Here is a 15994-nt window from a genome sequence, read left to right on the forward strand (position 1 = left end):
ATCAACAAGATACAAAAGAGATCATGTCGAAATTTCCTAACTCACATTGCCTAACCCTAAGTGCAAAATGAGAGAGAACCTCGATCCCTCTTAGGTTTAGTTGCAATAAGGCGCGAAAATTTCCCCCGTTTTGCGATGAAATGCACATCCCATTTCTAATTCTACCCTTCGTTGTTCCTATGTTCTGGGTTATTACACAAGCTTCGAACGGTGTGACGTCGTCCATCGATCGCGTGAACGAGCGATTCAGCACATACACGGCCGTCATCACAGCATCTCCCCAGAACTTGTTCGGCATGCCTCTCGCCTTCAACATGCTCTGCGCCATGCCGACCACCGTCTGGTTCCGGCGTTCGACCACCCCGTTCTGTTGAGGGGAGTACGGGGCGGTGAGGTGGCGCTGCACGCCGTGCGCCGCGAAGAAGGCTCCAAGCGAGTTGGAGGTGAATTCTCCGCCCCGATCGGTGCGGAACGTACGAAGTTGTTGATGAGACTCGAGCTCGGCGGCGGCCTTGAACTTCTTGATCGCTTCCTCGGCGCCGTCCTTTGCGGACAGCAGCACTGCCCACATATAGCGGCTTGCGTCATCGACGAGGAGCAAGAAGAAACGTTTTCCGCCCGGTGTTGCTGGCGTGATGGGGCCGCAGAGATCGGCGTGAACCAGCTCGAGGTTTTCCGCGGCGCGGTACTTGGCCTTCTGTGGGAACAGCGTCCTCCTTTGCTTCCCAGCGAGGCAAGCGTCGCAGAGCTGCCCGGTGTGGTCGACGGAGGGCAGCCAAGCACCATGTTCTTCCGAGCCATGCGCCGCATCGCCTCGAAGTGCAGGTGGCCGAGGCGTGCGAGCCAGCGCCATGCGCCGTCGCCGTGCTGAGCTGCTAGGCACACAGGAGCAGAGATCTCTAGCTTGACAACATAGAGACGTCGTGCACTGCGGCGTACCTTTGCAAGCTCGATGCGGTTGCGATCGGTGAGCGTCATGACTCCGGCGTGGATGTTGGTGTCGCAGCCATTTTCGTCGAGTTGTCCGAGGCTGATGATGCTCGTCCTCAGTCGAGGGATGAAGTAGACTCCGGTCAGCGCCCGCTGGTGGCCGGAGCGGGCGGTGAAGGTCACGGTCCCTCGTCCGCAGATGGCCACGGTCGATCCGTCCCCGAACTTGACGCTTCCGGTGATGCGACCGTCCAGCTCTGCGAACGCCGCACGATCACCGGACATGTGGTTGGAGGCGCCGCTGTCCATGTACCAACGCCCATCACATGGCTCTCCCTCCGAGCCGAGGTTCGCCTCTGCCCGTGTCTCGTTGAGGAAGATTTGGCCGCCCACGTGCTCTGGCTCGAGCGACGCCGCGGTGACCACCGCCATCAGGAGGGCGGGGTCGTCGTCCTGGCCATCGTCGCCAGCATCGCGGGCCAGGTGCGCCTCCTCGTGCTTCTTCTTCCTGCAGTCACGGGCCCAGTGGCCTTTCTTACCGCAGTAACGGCATTCGTCGTCGCGGGTGGCACCTCTGGCACCCCCGTCCTTGTGTGCGGCGCCCTTGCCGCGATCGCGGCCCTTGTCACGACGCCGATCGCCGTTCTTGGAGCCGCTGCCGCTGGACCCTCCACTTGAGGATCCACCACCGTGGGCCTTGGAGCGAGCCCGCCACTCCTCCTCAGTGAGAAGCAGCTCCCCCATGCCGGTGGTGATGTCGTTGTCAAGCGCGTACCGTTCCTCCGCGGCCTTAAGGCGCTCCACCAGCTCCTCGATCGACAGGGTGTCCAGATCGACCAATGTCTCGATGGACAAGGCGATCTGGCCGTAGCGACGAGGCAGGACGGACAGCATCTTGCGCACCGTGTCCCCTTCCGGGGTGGCCCTCCCGAGGAGAGCCATCTGGTTCACTAGGCCGTTGATGCGGATGGCGAAGTCGTCCACCGTTTCGCCGTCCTTGAACCGGATTGCGGCGTACTGCTTGGCCAGTGTGCCTGCCCTCGCGTCGCGGACGCGAGCGACGCCGAGGCGCATGGTCTTGAGCGCATCCCACGCGCCCTTGGCGGAGCCCTTTGCAGCGAGCGTCCCCATCATCTCCGGCGCCACCCCGCGGAGGATTGCTTCGAGGGCTAGGCGATCGTCAGAACGCACGTTGGTGCCGTTCTCGATCGCATCCCACATGAATCGGCCCTCGAGCATCACCTGCATCAACACTGCCCAGTCCGCGTAATTCGTACGCGTCAGCTGCGGCCAGTTACCTCCGTCGCCGCGCACCATGCGCTGCTGTGTGGCTCCACCAGCCACGGCGTCCCCGCCGTCGGTGAGCCGAGCAGGTGGTGTCGGTGGAGGCGATTTCGCGCCACCGTCGGAGGAGGCGCTCTCATCGTCCTTCTTCTTGCCGGTGTTCACCGTCTTGCCCGTCATCAGGACGGCAAGGATCTCTCAGACTCTCGCTCTGATACCAGATGTGGAATCTTTTTTTTTTTTTTTTTTTTGACTACGTACGCCCGAAGGCATACGTTACTTGTATTCATACGGTAAGGAAAAACAATACAGAGTAGTACAAATACACGTAAAACAGAAAGGATACAGGCAAGCCAGGTAACACCACCTAACTACGAAGAAGAAACCAGAGAACTCCAGTTCTCCGTCAACCTCGCAACCGTTGCCGTCGCACCGCGCACGCCCGTCCACCCGCGCCGGAGGAAGGAAAACGCACGGCGAAGCAGCCTCCCAGGAGCAGAAGAGGCCCCTAGCACGCAGGCGTTGAAGAACCGCAGTATCCACCAGCTCCATGAAGCTGGATCTTGACCCGAAAAGGACATCGGCGGGAGACACGCTCCCAAGCATCTTCAGCTCCGGATCCATGGCGAACGCCAAGCCGCCACACAGACGACATGCAGATCCCTCCACCAACTTCCTCAAACCCACCCAGCCGCCAGACTCCTTCAACCTCCGCACACATACCTCAGTAGCTCCGCGTCGCCGTTGGAGGGGACGACGCCGCGCCGACAGAAGAGCTCGAGGACGGCTACTCCACGACATGCGCTCCGCATCGTCGACATGCCAACCGCGCAGGAGACCTCCCATAGATCCGCCGCCACCGCGAAGAACGGAGACGGGAGAGGGCCGGATCCAAGGAGACCAAACCGCCGGACCCGCCGACGCCGCCCCCTCGCAGACGCCACCGCCGGCACCACCTAAACCTACCCTATTTACAGCCGAACGCACAGATCCGGGGTTCCCCCACCCTTCCGCCGCCGCAGCGGACGGAGAAGAGGAGGGGAACCCACGGCGGCGCCGGAGAAACGGGGAGGAAATCGCGTTCGCCCTCTCGGTCGCCTCTCTCTACTGTAGCTAGAGATAAGGGAGAGGAGAAACCAGGTGGTGGGGGTTTGGGGAAGAACAACGATGAATTCAGAAAGAGAGAGAGTTTTGGTGCGGTGATCAACTGACCGCTTTTTTTGTTTCTCTTCGCTATTTATTTGCAAACGAAAATGAGACGTGGTGATCGTGCCCACCAACTTGGACGTGCCATCCCACGTCCAGGAGCAAGTCCACGCTCTGCTAAGATATCGGATCAGCCCGTACATGCAGGAGGCCAACCCATCTACGGTGAAACTGATAAACCCTGAAAACTAGCAACTAACTGACGAAACTGAACTTTAGCTAAGAACTAAACAACGGCTAGATTATTTTCCAACATAAACTGCCCGTATGCAGCGTGCCCGCGGCCCTCATGTCCGCACGGCGCAGTGCGGCGAGAGCGACACCTAGGCCGACGGCGGTGTGGCAGCTTCCACAGCGCCGAGCACCACGGCCGCAGGTTACTATCGGCTGTGGGAGAAGGTGTTGACTACAAAACGCCTTCGAAACTCTAACTATAGCTGTCAAGGGCTAGTATACAGGTTAGCCTGCAAAAAAAGTTTACGAGTTTGATTATTTTGAGGTGTCGCGAAAATAGTCCAAACCCTCAAACTGGCCTGCAAATTTATGGATTTGACCAATTTACGGTGTCCGTTAGAGTTGCTCTTAGCTCTCCTAGTGTTGACCCTCTATCCCTGTCTGAAACCCCATATGTACGAAGATGTCGGACCGCTCTGCAGGGCATCCACTTGATTTAGATTCAACGAAACCATTCCTCATACTAAGCTTGTGATAGTATTAAATTTGTAATCTAGTTCAAAAGCTTAACTTTGATGTTTGTCCTTATCATTTTCATGGAGAAGGTGGTGGTGCCTCAAGCTGGATGCGCCACAAACTACCCCTTCTTGCTGGCGTGTGTGGCGCGTTTCTGCTTTCGCTCGGCATCTCAGCCCTCTTCATCATCCACCGGCGAAAAAGACACAATGGTATGACAAACACAACCAAGCAACTGCCCCCAAAGGTAGTGACACTCTTCCGCGGAGAACACGTGGAAGACGAGCTAGAGCAAGGAGCCGGCGCCCCCCGGCGATTTTCCTACGATGAGCTCTCCGCTGCAACTGACAACTTCTCCGACAACATGGCGCTCGGGAGAGGAGGTTTCGGATCCGTGTACCAAGGATTCCTGAGTGACATGAACCGAGAAGTGGCCGTCAAGAGGGTGTCCGAGACATCTCGACAGGGATGGAAGGAGTTCGTCGCCGAGGTGAGCATCATTAGCCGGCTCAGACACCGGAACCTCGTGCAGCTCATCGGCTGGTGCCACGGCGGCGACGAGCTGCTCCTGGTTTATGAGTTGATGCATAATGCTAGCCTCGACACTCACTTGTACAAACCAGACGGCGTGCTGGCATGGCCAGTTAGGTATGTGTTTCGTAAGCTAGTTCCACTCCACATAATCATGCATGAATTTAGCGTTTCTAGCTTGTGAGACTCTTGCATTTTCCTCACTCTATTGTGATACTTTTGACATTTTTCAGATATGAGATCGTGCTCGGCGTAGGTTCAGCACTTCTATATTTACACCAAGACACGGAGCAACGCGTGGTTCACAGAGACATCAAGCCAAGCAACATCATGCTAGACTCCTCGTTCACCGCCAAGCTTGGCGACTTTGGTCTCGCGAGGCTTATCAATGACGGCAGAAGATCTTACACGACTGGCTTGGCCGGTACATTGGGGTACTTCGACCCAGAGAGCATGCTGTCCGGCAGAGCGAGCGTGGAGTCAGACGTCTACAGCTTCGGGGTCCTCCTCCTCGAGGTTGCCTGCGGGCGGCGCCCTGCTGTGGTCCACAAAAATGGTGATGTCGTCCACCTGGTTCAATGGGTGTGGGACTTATATGGCGGTGGAGGGATCGTTGGTGCCGCCGACGAGCGGCTTAGGGGCGAGTTGGATGATCGGGAGATGGAGTATGTTCTGGTCGTCGGACTCTGGTGCGCGCATCCCGATCGCGGCATGAGGCCGTCGATCAGGCAAGCCTTGAACGTTCTGCGATTCGAAGCGCCATTGCCGAGCCTGCCGGCGAGGATGCCTGTGGCAACCTATGGGCCGCCGACAAATCCTTTGAGTTTTGGAACGCTGGTCTTAAGCAGTGCCAACGGCCGATGACGATGATCTCATTAGAACACACGGACCACCCGGGACATCGGTCACTGATTAAATCCAGAGCGATAACTTTTGTAACCATTGTAGACACCCTATTATATAGCTCAATGCCGGTGCGTTGCAGCTAAATGGTAGTATGAGATATTTAGACGCACTACTGAAATGGTTGCTGTGGATTTTGTGAATCCTTGCGTCAGGATTTACTACAGTACCATCTTCTCTTCTCCCTGCATTCCTTTTATCAATGATGATCTTATGTGATGGCTTGTTTCACTTCCACGTTTCCTTCTTTTGCGCACGTGCTCACCTGGAGGATTTTGATAGAGACACATCATTTTCTGGCAATTGATCCAGAAGCACACAATTCCTTATCCTTGCTTAATTTGACACATGTTTGGATGCCACTTATACTAAAGTAGCTTACGTGACATCTCTGCCATTTTTGGCCTCTAAACAAACATATGCACAAACACCATTTTTACTTAACGCACATAATTAATTAGCAAACCACTTTCCCCTTCCGTGTACACCCCCTCCCACAAACTTAAAGATAACATCCATACATGAACGACAGTGGTCGATGGCGTCCCTCGTTGGCGCCTGGTGGTGGTGGGCACGAGCGATAGCATCCCTCATCGACGTTGACCTTTGGCGCTCCCGGCGGTGGTGGGAGGAACATGTGGAGGCATCAAGACGATGCGGTCAGAGCCGGCAACGAAGGCCGTCTTAGCCGACAAAGATAGGTGATCGGAAGGTGGCCGCTAGAGACGGCCATCTTTATTTTAGAAAACCATAAGCTTTATTTATTAGGCAATAATATCTTCACAGTCATCTATGATCAGGGCCAACGAACAGGTCGGTGCCGAATCGGGTAACACTACACATGACTCACGCTAGTTGCGCTAAATTATGCGCTACTTTATTACACTAAGAGTTAACTTTCGGAATAAAAATGTTAGGATGAAGTTTCAAAAAGTTCATGGATCTGGCTATAGATGAAGCAGTAGGATGATGTCGCACGTGAATCTTGAATCAACTGTCAGCTTGCCATGTCCCTGTTTCGTTTTTTTCAAGAAATGTCCTCCCTTTCTAATCCAAATCGCTTCTCCGCGTCAAGGAGGCAGTACATCATGTTGCAGCGGCACAGCGGGCAGGTGCTCCCCTTCTGGAACCAGGAGGCGATGCACCGTCGGTGGAACGTGTGGCCGCATGACGGCAGGGCAAGCAACGCCTCCTCTGTTGTTGCTGTCGGGGACGGCAAGGGCAGGCGCTCCATGCAGACGGCGCAGCGCTCCACCACCGGAGCCTGGGAAGTAGGGATCTCCGCCTGCTCGCACGCCAGCAGCAAGGCCTCCGGCTGGATGTACTTGAAGCTCTCCTCGATGCACAGCGACAAGTCGAAGGCGTACCCCTCGCCGCTCGTGACAGGCTGCAGCTGGCTGACGATGCCGTCCGCGGCGGCGTCGAGCACGGGTTCGTACCAGTCGCCCGCCGCCGGGTCGAGCAGGGATGCTGGACCGGCCACCCGTAGCGACGAGAACAATTCGAGGATGGCGGCGCGGCAGGCGTCGTGGCTGCGGAGGTCGACGTCGTGTAGCGCTCTCACGTAGTCGGTATGCTCCTCCTGTTCCCCGACCTGCAGCCCAGGCCCTCCGATCATTTGTAGCTCGTAGGAGGTCGTGATGGAACAGAGCAAGCGCAGGCAGCACGCGCCGCCGGCCGTGCGCTCCTCCCGCATCTTGACGTGCACGGGGGAAGGGGTGACGCTGTGCTTTAGCGCCACGGCGAACGGGCCTGGCATGTCGCCGGTGGCGGGAGCAGACGCCGCTGTAGTCATATCCTGAAGCGCTAGAGGTTCTCGTGTCTCAGGTCACGCACGCAGTCGGCCCTTTTATCTAACACTGGCCGGCCGGTAACCGGTCCGACTCCCACTCGTATTCGTAGATGTTGAGAACTTCCCATGTCCGTCTAGTCTAAGTGCTCAGCGTAGGCCTCACGCATAGTTAGGTATGATCAGGAGACGGAGTCGGAATGCAGAACGAACCAGGCGGATGTCAACCAAGACACGATGGCTTGCCCAACTAGCCGCATCGTCTTGTCAATCCCAAAATAAAGGAAAGGCCCAGCACAGGCCCAATAAACCCAGGTACCGTCTTACTGTACACCACCTCTATCCCGAGCCCATGAATTAAACAAAACGGAAAATAATTTTATGAGACCTGTTTCACAAATTCACCCTGGTGGATCAACTCCAGTAGTTAACACGTGACATGCATGGCTAAAAATAGATAACAAAATCCTATATATTTTCTCTCTCCTGCCCACGTGTCAACTACATACTATAGTTGGTTCATGGGGGTCAATTTGTGGACCAGGACCCATAGAATTACGTTTCAAATAAAATGGTCATCCATAGTCATTGTTCCAAAATGGCCCATTCACAAAATGATACTACTAGATAAGACACAGCGGTAATTATGAAAAAGAAAACACATTTTCTCCATGAAGCGACTCTCTAAAATGATTCATAAAGTAAAACACATTAGTGCCATGGAGAAAACTTAGGAGCATCTCTACATTGTACATGAATCATTGAAAACTATTTTTCAAATAGTGAAAATGAGCTCTAGAAGAAAGAAACAATTACAATTTCATGTCTTGAGCCGGCAAACATGTTCTAGCCAGCTTCCAAGCAAGATACTGACTCCGATTGTCGGCATGTATTCATCAAACCAATCGAGACTTTGTGTTATAGATAGCAACGATTACTGTCAAGGCCAAACAAAAAACTACCATGATGCACTCCAACACTGAATTTGGAGTGCATCATTTCATAGAGCAATCAAAAAATTCCCCTTTTTAAAAACCTTAGATTGGTTTTAAAGGAACTAGGCTAACTCCAGCAATATTCAATCAATAAAGTGGGATGCATTACTCTAAATGCTACATCTAGACCAGACCTGGCCATCTAAATCAACTGCGAACCATTGGAAGGGTCAATACCAGAACTATCATGATAGATACATGGGTAGGCTTCATTTCCATAATCCGGCGAGTAACAAGGGCATAATTAAAAGGTACTAGGTCGACTTATTGGATGTGGGAAATAATAAACTAGCCACGCCTGGTCAGGTTGCTAGTTAATTTAAATTAAGAGTAATAATGAGCTTTCATTTATTTAGGATAATGCAAATATGTTTTTATTGTAGAAAATAACTCTTATTTGAGATGCGTGTAGTACTCTCCGTCCCATGAAGATTATCCTCATATTTGTCAAAAAATGGATGTACCTAGACACTAAATAGCATCTAGATACATCTGAATTTTGATAAATAATCTCAAACAAGCTTCATGGAAGCAGCTAGTAATCTCCATGGAAAAAAATAGCGCACTATTCCAACGCTAATAGCACGCTATAGCATATCTAGAAAGCCGACGGTACGCTATTTCGGCGCTATAGCGCGCTATTCGCGTTAATAGCACGTTATAACATGCTAATAGCGTATTTTTAGACCCACGCTATTTTTTTATAGCGCTATTCTTTTCCTTGGTAATCTCTCTTATCTAAATAATAACAGCTACGGAGTACTAGCAATCTCTCACGGGGCAGTTAGCAGAGCAAGCGCGGCCACTTGGCTAGTTTCAAAGATCTCTAGCTAGATGGAGTACCTGATCGGTTTTTCCCGGCCTGTGATTCTTATCAGCAACTTCAAAAATACAGCAGTGACGATGTCAGAAGGGAATCAAGTACCCATCGAGTATAAGAGGCCCGTCCTACGGCTGCCACCGCCTCAAGAAAGAAAAAGCCCTAGCCGCCTCCACTTCAGCCTTCTCCATAGATCGGTTCCCCCTCCTCCGGCCAGCTTCGCCGGCGTCGGGAGGAGTGGGGAACCCGATCTATGCGTGGAGTTTTCAATAAAAGTAGTCTTTTCAGTAGTCTATGTTAGGATTTTGGTCGCCGTTTTCTGGTTGGTTTCCCCGCAATGGAGATGGCATCGTCTGCAATAAGTGATCTTCGGCCCTTCGTTCGACGACGAGATCTCCTTCCCAACGTCAATGGTGGTGTTGAAAGATTACAATTATCTAGGTATGGATGTTCAGATCTTGCTTCGCCAGATCGATCTTGGATCTTTTCTCATGGTTGACGCGAGGAGGATTATCCTCGCAGTTTTTGTCCCGGTTGCTACGTCCTCGACAATGGTGATTCGTACTCTCGGCTCTCCATCAACATCGACAAGGCAGATCGGTTTTTATTCCCTGATATACTGGTGTTGGTACTCTTGCCGATGTTAATTGACTACTTTAATGGTTGCGCGCGTGCACGCAGCCTTGGCATTGCGGCTCAAATTAAAATTATGGGAGAACCTGCGTTGGTATTTACAGGTCTATGGTTTGTTATCTATCTTTGGCTGCCTCCAGAAAAGTACAAGATTATGGCTTGGAAGAAGAAAGAATTTGAAGATCTCGAAGATTTGCTAGTATCTTTTAGACTTTATATTGTAATCGCTGGAGACAGCTCGTGTATCTCTACCATGTACTATTTATTATTATGAATATATGTGGTATTGATTGTCAAAAAAAAAAGTACCCATCAAGTATAATTAGGTTATATTCCGCTGTGATTTTATTTCCACAGTCCTACATCAGCCCCCGCTGATCACTCCCAACTCCCAAGCACAATAAACAAGGCGGCCGGGGATATATGTAGTATTCAGTATACATAGCAGCAGTAGTACAGAGTACAGATTTGCGAGAACACAGTGGGTCGTGATCACCAAGATCAGTCTGTGGAAACGCGCACGTATAGATCATAGAGTAACTTTGCGTAGAGCAACGCCACTGTGGAGTGCGCACTTCAGTGCGACTCGCGTGCTCAGTTGCGGACCTCCGCCCGGTACATGGGCTCCGGGACCTCGTCGGCGTGGGCACAGCAGCGGCAGCCACCATGGTACCCGTGACCGCAGCAGCCCCAGTGACAGCCGCCGCCGCCTCCATGGCCTGGGTAGCCACCGCCTCCGTGACCTGGGTAGCCGCCGCCTCCTCCATGACCCGGGTAACCGCCGCCTCCGCCATGGCCTGGGTAGCCGCCGCCTCCGCCATGGCCTGGGTAGCCGCCGCCTCCACCATGGCCTGGGTAGCCACCGCCTCCATGGCCCGGGTAGCCGCCGCCTCCGCCATGGCCCGGGTAGCCGCCACCTCCACCGTGGCCAGGGTAACCGCCTCCGCCGGGGTAACCGCCTCCGCCTCCGCCGTAGCCCTGTACGTCGGCCTTGGTCTCTTCCTTCTTGGGCTCTGCATGGACAGAAAACGCGCATGCAAATTAGTAGCAGCATGCAGCAGGAGTAGCCCAAGTTCAAAACTAGTCCGGTAGCTCACGGGTTTGTTCGGCCGCGGAGGAGGCGAGGAAAGCCGCGGCAAGCAGGAGAGCAAACACAAGGAGAGTCTTAGACGCCATGCTTGACACCCTCTTCTTCAGCTTGCTTGATGGATTCGCATGCAGAGAAAGCGAATTTATAGGAGGTTCGGGAGAGACCGGCCAAGCTAGGGAGGTTTGACTTCGACCTTGGATAAGATAGGAGAGGAGGTGTCAGCTGTGAGGAAGTTGAGGCGCTCAGAGGCTCGTCGCCGGCAACGTGTCTACGTGAATCTCGTAGAGGCCCCTTTGAGTGAGTGGGACAAGAGCGGTGGTAGACTGGTAGTTGTTGGAAGATGGACAGCATGCATTGATGTCTCTGCTAGCATTGCACACCAATGGCGCCAGCCTCTGACAAGTCGACTATGTGCAGCGCTACGTGTGCACACCTCGCCTCGGCTCCATGCATGCAAGCACGCATCAACCAGCAGCTTATCCGCTAGGTATCGGCCACATGGACGCACGCACGCATGCATATCCAAATCAAGGTTTCGGGTAAGGGTTTGAGAAAAAATCTCGGAGGGGACCGAGATTTCCGGTAACCATGGTTACCGACGATAGCCGGTCAAAAACCGAACGAGATTCTCAAATAGAATTTGAATTTCAAACTCAAAAATATTTAAATATTTTAAATATAAAGTTTGAAGGAGGAGGAAGTGAAAGATTCGGACAAATGAGTTGGAGATGAGGTTATAGTGGAGAGGGAACACATACGGTTTAGGTTGAACTAACCAGTCAACCTAAATTCAAACCAAATTCAAATAGACTGGCATTTTTTGGCCGATAAGTTTATTTATTGGAGAGGGCTGAGAATTCCGGATACCGGTCGGTAACTGCGGTATTTCACCCGGCAACAAAAATCTGTGATCCAAAACGATCAAGCATATTCTCGATCTAGGAACCGGTACCGTACGTGGAGCATTCCCGAGTGCATGCAAACCCGAGATCTTCCCCTTTGCTCCCCTTTGCCGACCAAAAGGTTGTTCTTTTCTGGTTTTGCTAGTAGCTGAGAACTAGTTCTACAACATTAGATCTCTATGGTGGACTCGCGGTTCGTGCACTTGAGTTGTAAGTTGGGTTGCAACTGAATTTTACCTTTTTTGTTTGCAGGTGAGGTTGCAACTAGAAAAATACCTCCAAACCGTTAGATTGTTTCGTGATTTGTCTAATGGTGAGTTGCAACATGGAGTGCAATTGAGAATAGATGACGTCATGTGACTGCGAACTAAGTTACTAGCACCTTCTTTTTTCAAAAAATCCAACAATCTATTCATAATCCTGAACAGATAATCCTGAACAGCAGTATGAGAAAACTCAAATGTAATAAAATAAATAGGTCCTTGAATCTGCTGGCAACGACTCTCGAGCGAGCCAAAGGCGCGCCACCATCCTCACCCCTCCCTCTCTGGAGCCGAGCAAAGCTTGTCCTACTAGACCTTGTTGTAGTAGAGGTATGAGAACTCATCGCGCTAAGATCCGAAAGAACCAGCGCACAGGAGCACCAACTATCACCGATGAAGAGAAGCGTGGATCAGAAGGAACACCGACCAAATTCAGCGAGATCCATCGGAGACACACCTCCGCACATCCTCCGACAACACAAGACGCACCGCCCGGATGGGGCAAGGCAGGGAGGATTTTATTCCATCTTCAGGAAGCCGTAACCATGCTTCCTAGGTACTACACATACCCTAACCAAACATAAAACTACATCAAGAAATGGAGCCTTCTGATCAACAAGGACAAGGATCCATCCTGCCCCCGTGGCTCTAGAGCCAAAGGACACTACATGAGATGAAATATGTGATGAGTATCAAAATATCAGTGAACAGAGAAGAATACTTGGCGAAGAATATGCCGAGTACAACACTCGGTGAAGCCCCGACGGCCTTGGCACATTCCCTTCGCCGAGTGTACTATCTTTGGTGATGAGTCCGAAAAGTGACATGTTTTTTATTACATAAACACCTACCTTTTGTCTTATTGCATGCTCTATCTAGCTCTAACTATGCCCTAAATTTATAACTACATGTTATGATTCATTTCATGAGATATTTGCCCAACTAGTAGTACATGTCTTAGTAGTATTTTATCACTTTCCCTTGTCTTTGGTGTGTGTGTAGTTGTTCCAAGAGTTTATGAATTAAGAACAAAGAAAGGAGCCAAGAGGAGGCAACATTGAGGAGTTACAGGCATGATGACTTAGAAATTTTAAGGAAAAAGGTCATTTTTCATCACAAGATAATAAAGATCCAAGACCATGCCATTGTAGCCCTCGTCAATATAATCCAATGAGATGAATAAAACCTAAATCAGAGTTTGGAAATGAGATGAATAACACCTGAATGAGTGTATAATAGTTAACGACTATGCTTGTACCATGGGTTCTGGGTCGCAAAAATGCTAAGAACTGACGCGATTCTCCACGGATTTTGTTCCCGTTTGTTACTAGACTTTTCTTAGGTGCTAAGGTCGGTTGGGAGAGTATTGGAGGCCCCTCCTATGCCTATATAAAGGAGAGGAGAGCCATCACAATATCATCTATCTTAATCAACAACAAGCGGAAGCTCTACCAGCGTGCCGCCTTCGTCTCCATCTTCCCAACACCATAGCCACAACCACGAAGAAGAAAAGACTTGGATCTTGAAGACACGACACCGACCTACATCAACACCACCATTATCTACGACTCCATCATCGATCTCCCCACTCATCTCGTTGTAGCTCCAAACCTAAGATTGGATCTACACATGTCTTTGACTAATCATTCATCCGCATTTCATATCATTATGGATGATGAATTCATCCGCATTTCATATCATTATGCATGATGTTTTGTGTCTTCATGTGTGAGAAGTTCTCTTTGTTTTGGGGAAGTTGGAGAAATCCTAACCAAATAATGAGATGAGATAAAATTTATTGATCGTCTAATAATTATAAAGTGTGTTGGTTCTTGAAAAATACAGCAGTGATGGAATCAAGTACCGATCGAGTATGATTAGGCTATACTCCCGCGGTGATTTTATTCCACCGTAGTAAAATACATACCAACACAAGTCTACATCAGCCGCGCCGTTCAATCCCAAGGACAACATATAAGGTGGAGATGGACGATATTATTCAGCGCATAGCAGTAGCTAGTACAGACTTGCAAGAACACAGTGTGTGGTAACGCGCACGTATAGACCAGACTATCTTAATTTACAGGTAACTTCGCGTAGAGCAACGCCACGTGTAGAGCGCTACGCGCATGGTACGTAGCTGCTGCGACTCGCGTGCTCAGTTGCGGACCTCCGCCCGGTACATGTGCTCCGGGTATCCGCCGCCGCCTCCATGACCCGGGTGTCCGCCACCGCCGCCGCCTCCATGACCCGGGTAGCCGCCTCCGCCGCCTCCATGGCCCGGGTATCCGCCGCCGCCGCCGCCATGGCCCGGGTAGCCGCCTCCGCCGCCTCCATGGCCCGGGTATCCGCCGCCGCCTCCGCCTTGGCCCGGGTAGCCGCCACCGCCTCCACCGTGGCCAGGGTGACCGCCGCCGCCTCCCCCGGGGTAGCCGCCTCCGCCTCCACCGTGGCCAGGGTAACCGCCGCCGCCTCCGCCTCCCCCGGGGTAGCCACCTCCGCCTCCGCCGGGGTAACCGCCTCCGCCTCCACCGTAGCCGTGTACATCGGCCTTGGTCTCTTCCTTCTTCGCCTCTGCAAGAACAGAAAACGAGCATACAAATTAGTAGCAGCATGCATCAGGAATTCAGGAGCAGCCCAAGTTCAAAACAAGCCCGCTAGCTCACGGGTTTGTTCGGCCGTGGAGCAGACGAGGAAAGCCGCGGCAAGCAGGACAGCAAACACAAGGAGATTCTTGGACGCCATGCTTGACACCCTCTTTTTTAGCTAGCTTGCGCGATGAGATGGATTCGCATGCAGCGGAGCAAGCAAATTTATAGGATGGCAAGAGCGGTGGTAGTAGTTGGGAGATGCCGCATGCCACCATGCATTCATGTCTCTACCAACAATCTAGCATGCGGACAACGACCAATGACGCTAGACGCTTGACTTAAGTCGACTATGTGCAGCGCAGGTGGGCGCACCTCGCAGAAACACGAACAAGCTTGGCTCGGTGGCATGCATGCACGCATCAACCAGCAGCTTATCCAAATCCAAATTGATCAAGCAAAAGGTTCAGCCCTTATCTCATCACTACAGGAACGGGGTGCTACGCCGACGGCCGGCTGCCCTCGGCGTAGCCACGCCTGGCCCTCGGCGTAGGCTACGCCGACGGCAGCCCTCGGCGTACCTCGTCGGCGTCCAGGTCCCTCGGTACACGGTACCGTGCCGTCGGCGTAGCCCTTGCCGTCGGCGTACGCCGCCTATATATGCCGACGGTGTGCGTTCACCCTCGGCGTCCCAGCCCTCGGCGTCTCGTGGCACGGCGCCGTCGCCGTTAACGGTCGCCACCATACGCCGACGGCCAAGCCCTCGGCATAGGGCAGGCTGGGCGTCTACGCGTGAGCGACGTGGCGCGTCGTGGAGCTGCCATCTGGGCGTCTACGCCGAGGGCAATCCCCTCGGCATCTGCATGGGGCATGCAGGCTGGGCGTCTACGCGTGCGCGACGTGGCCCGTCGTGGCGCTGCCAGCTGGGCGGCTACGTGGCGCGACCAGGTGAGGTGGCCTATGCCGACGGCAATGCCCTCGGCATAGGGTCGACCATATGGTCATGCCATGGCCCTATGCCGACGGCATTGCCCTCGGCATATGCCCTACTATTTGGTTTTTTCTATTTAAATTGGGTTCCAATTCATCTAAATTCAGTTCAGCAGGTCCAATACATCCAAATACATCCAAATTCATCCAAATTCACCATAATTCACATAAATAGCATGAAATCCACATAGTAGCATCCAAATTCATCCAAAATCACCATAATTCACATAAATAGCATGAAATCCACATAGTAGCATACATGGTGCATGTAATAGCATACAAGAGGAGAGTGCCATGTCATCCAATACATAGTACTAGGTAGCACATGATGGCAAGCAAGAAGCCCGGTGCCGACTAGCGGAGGAAGGACCCGGGCGGGG

At 52.4% G+C, this 15994-nt stretch overlaps 2 protein-coding genes across 2 annotated transcripts in view; one reads left to right on the forward strand and one right to left on the reverse strand.

Moving 5' to 3' along the window:
• LOC124654076 (L-type lectin-domain containing receptor kinase IX.1-like) overlaps positions 1 to 5683 on the forward strand; it is an 11502-nt gene extending 5819 nt beyond the window's left edge. Inside the window, exons 2-3 of the mRNA XM_047193109.1 lie at positions 4200 to 4758; positions 4875 to 5683. Of these exons, the coding sequence (XP_047049065.1) occupies positions 4200 to 4758; positions 4875 to 5505 (1190 nt within the window). The 3' untranslated portion in view covers positions 5506 to 5683. The remainder of the gene's footprint in view (positions 1 to 4199; positions 4759 to 4874) is intronic.
• A 4692-nt stretch (positions 5684 to 10375) lies between these two features.
• Positions 10376 to 10957, reverse strand: LOC124655695 (glycine-rich cell wall structural protein-like). The gene is made up of 3 exons (XM_047194547.1): positions 10879 to 10957; positions 10711 to 10794; positions 10376 to 10539 (listed from the first exon to the last, which is right to left on the reverse strand). The coding sequence occupies exons 1-3, from the start codon at positions 10955 to 10957 to the stop codon at positions 10376 to 10378; spliced, it is 327 nt and encodes a 108-aa protein (XP_047050503.1).
• Positions 10958 to 15994: the final 5037 nt, after the last annotated feature.

Source organism: Lolium rigidum, chromosome 5, assembly GCF_022539505.1.
Source record: "Lolium rigidum isolate FL_2022 chromosome 5, APGP_CSIRO_Lrig_0.1, whole genome shotgun sequence".
Taxonomy (NCBI): Eukaryota; Viridiplantae; Streptophyta; class Magnoliopsida; order Poales; family Poaceae; genus Lolium; species Lolium rigidum.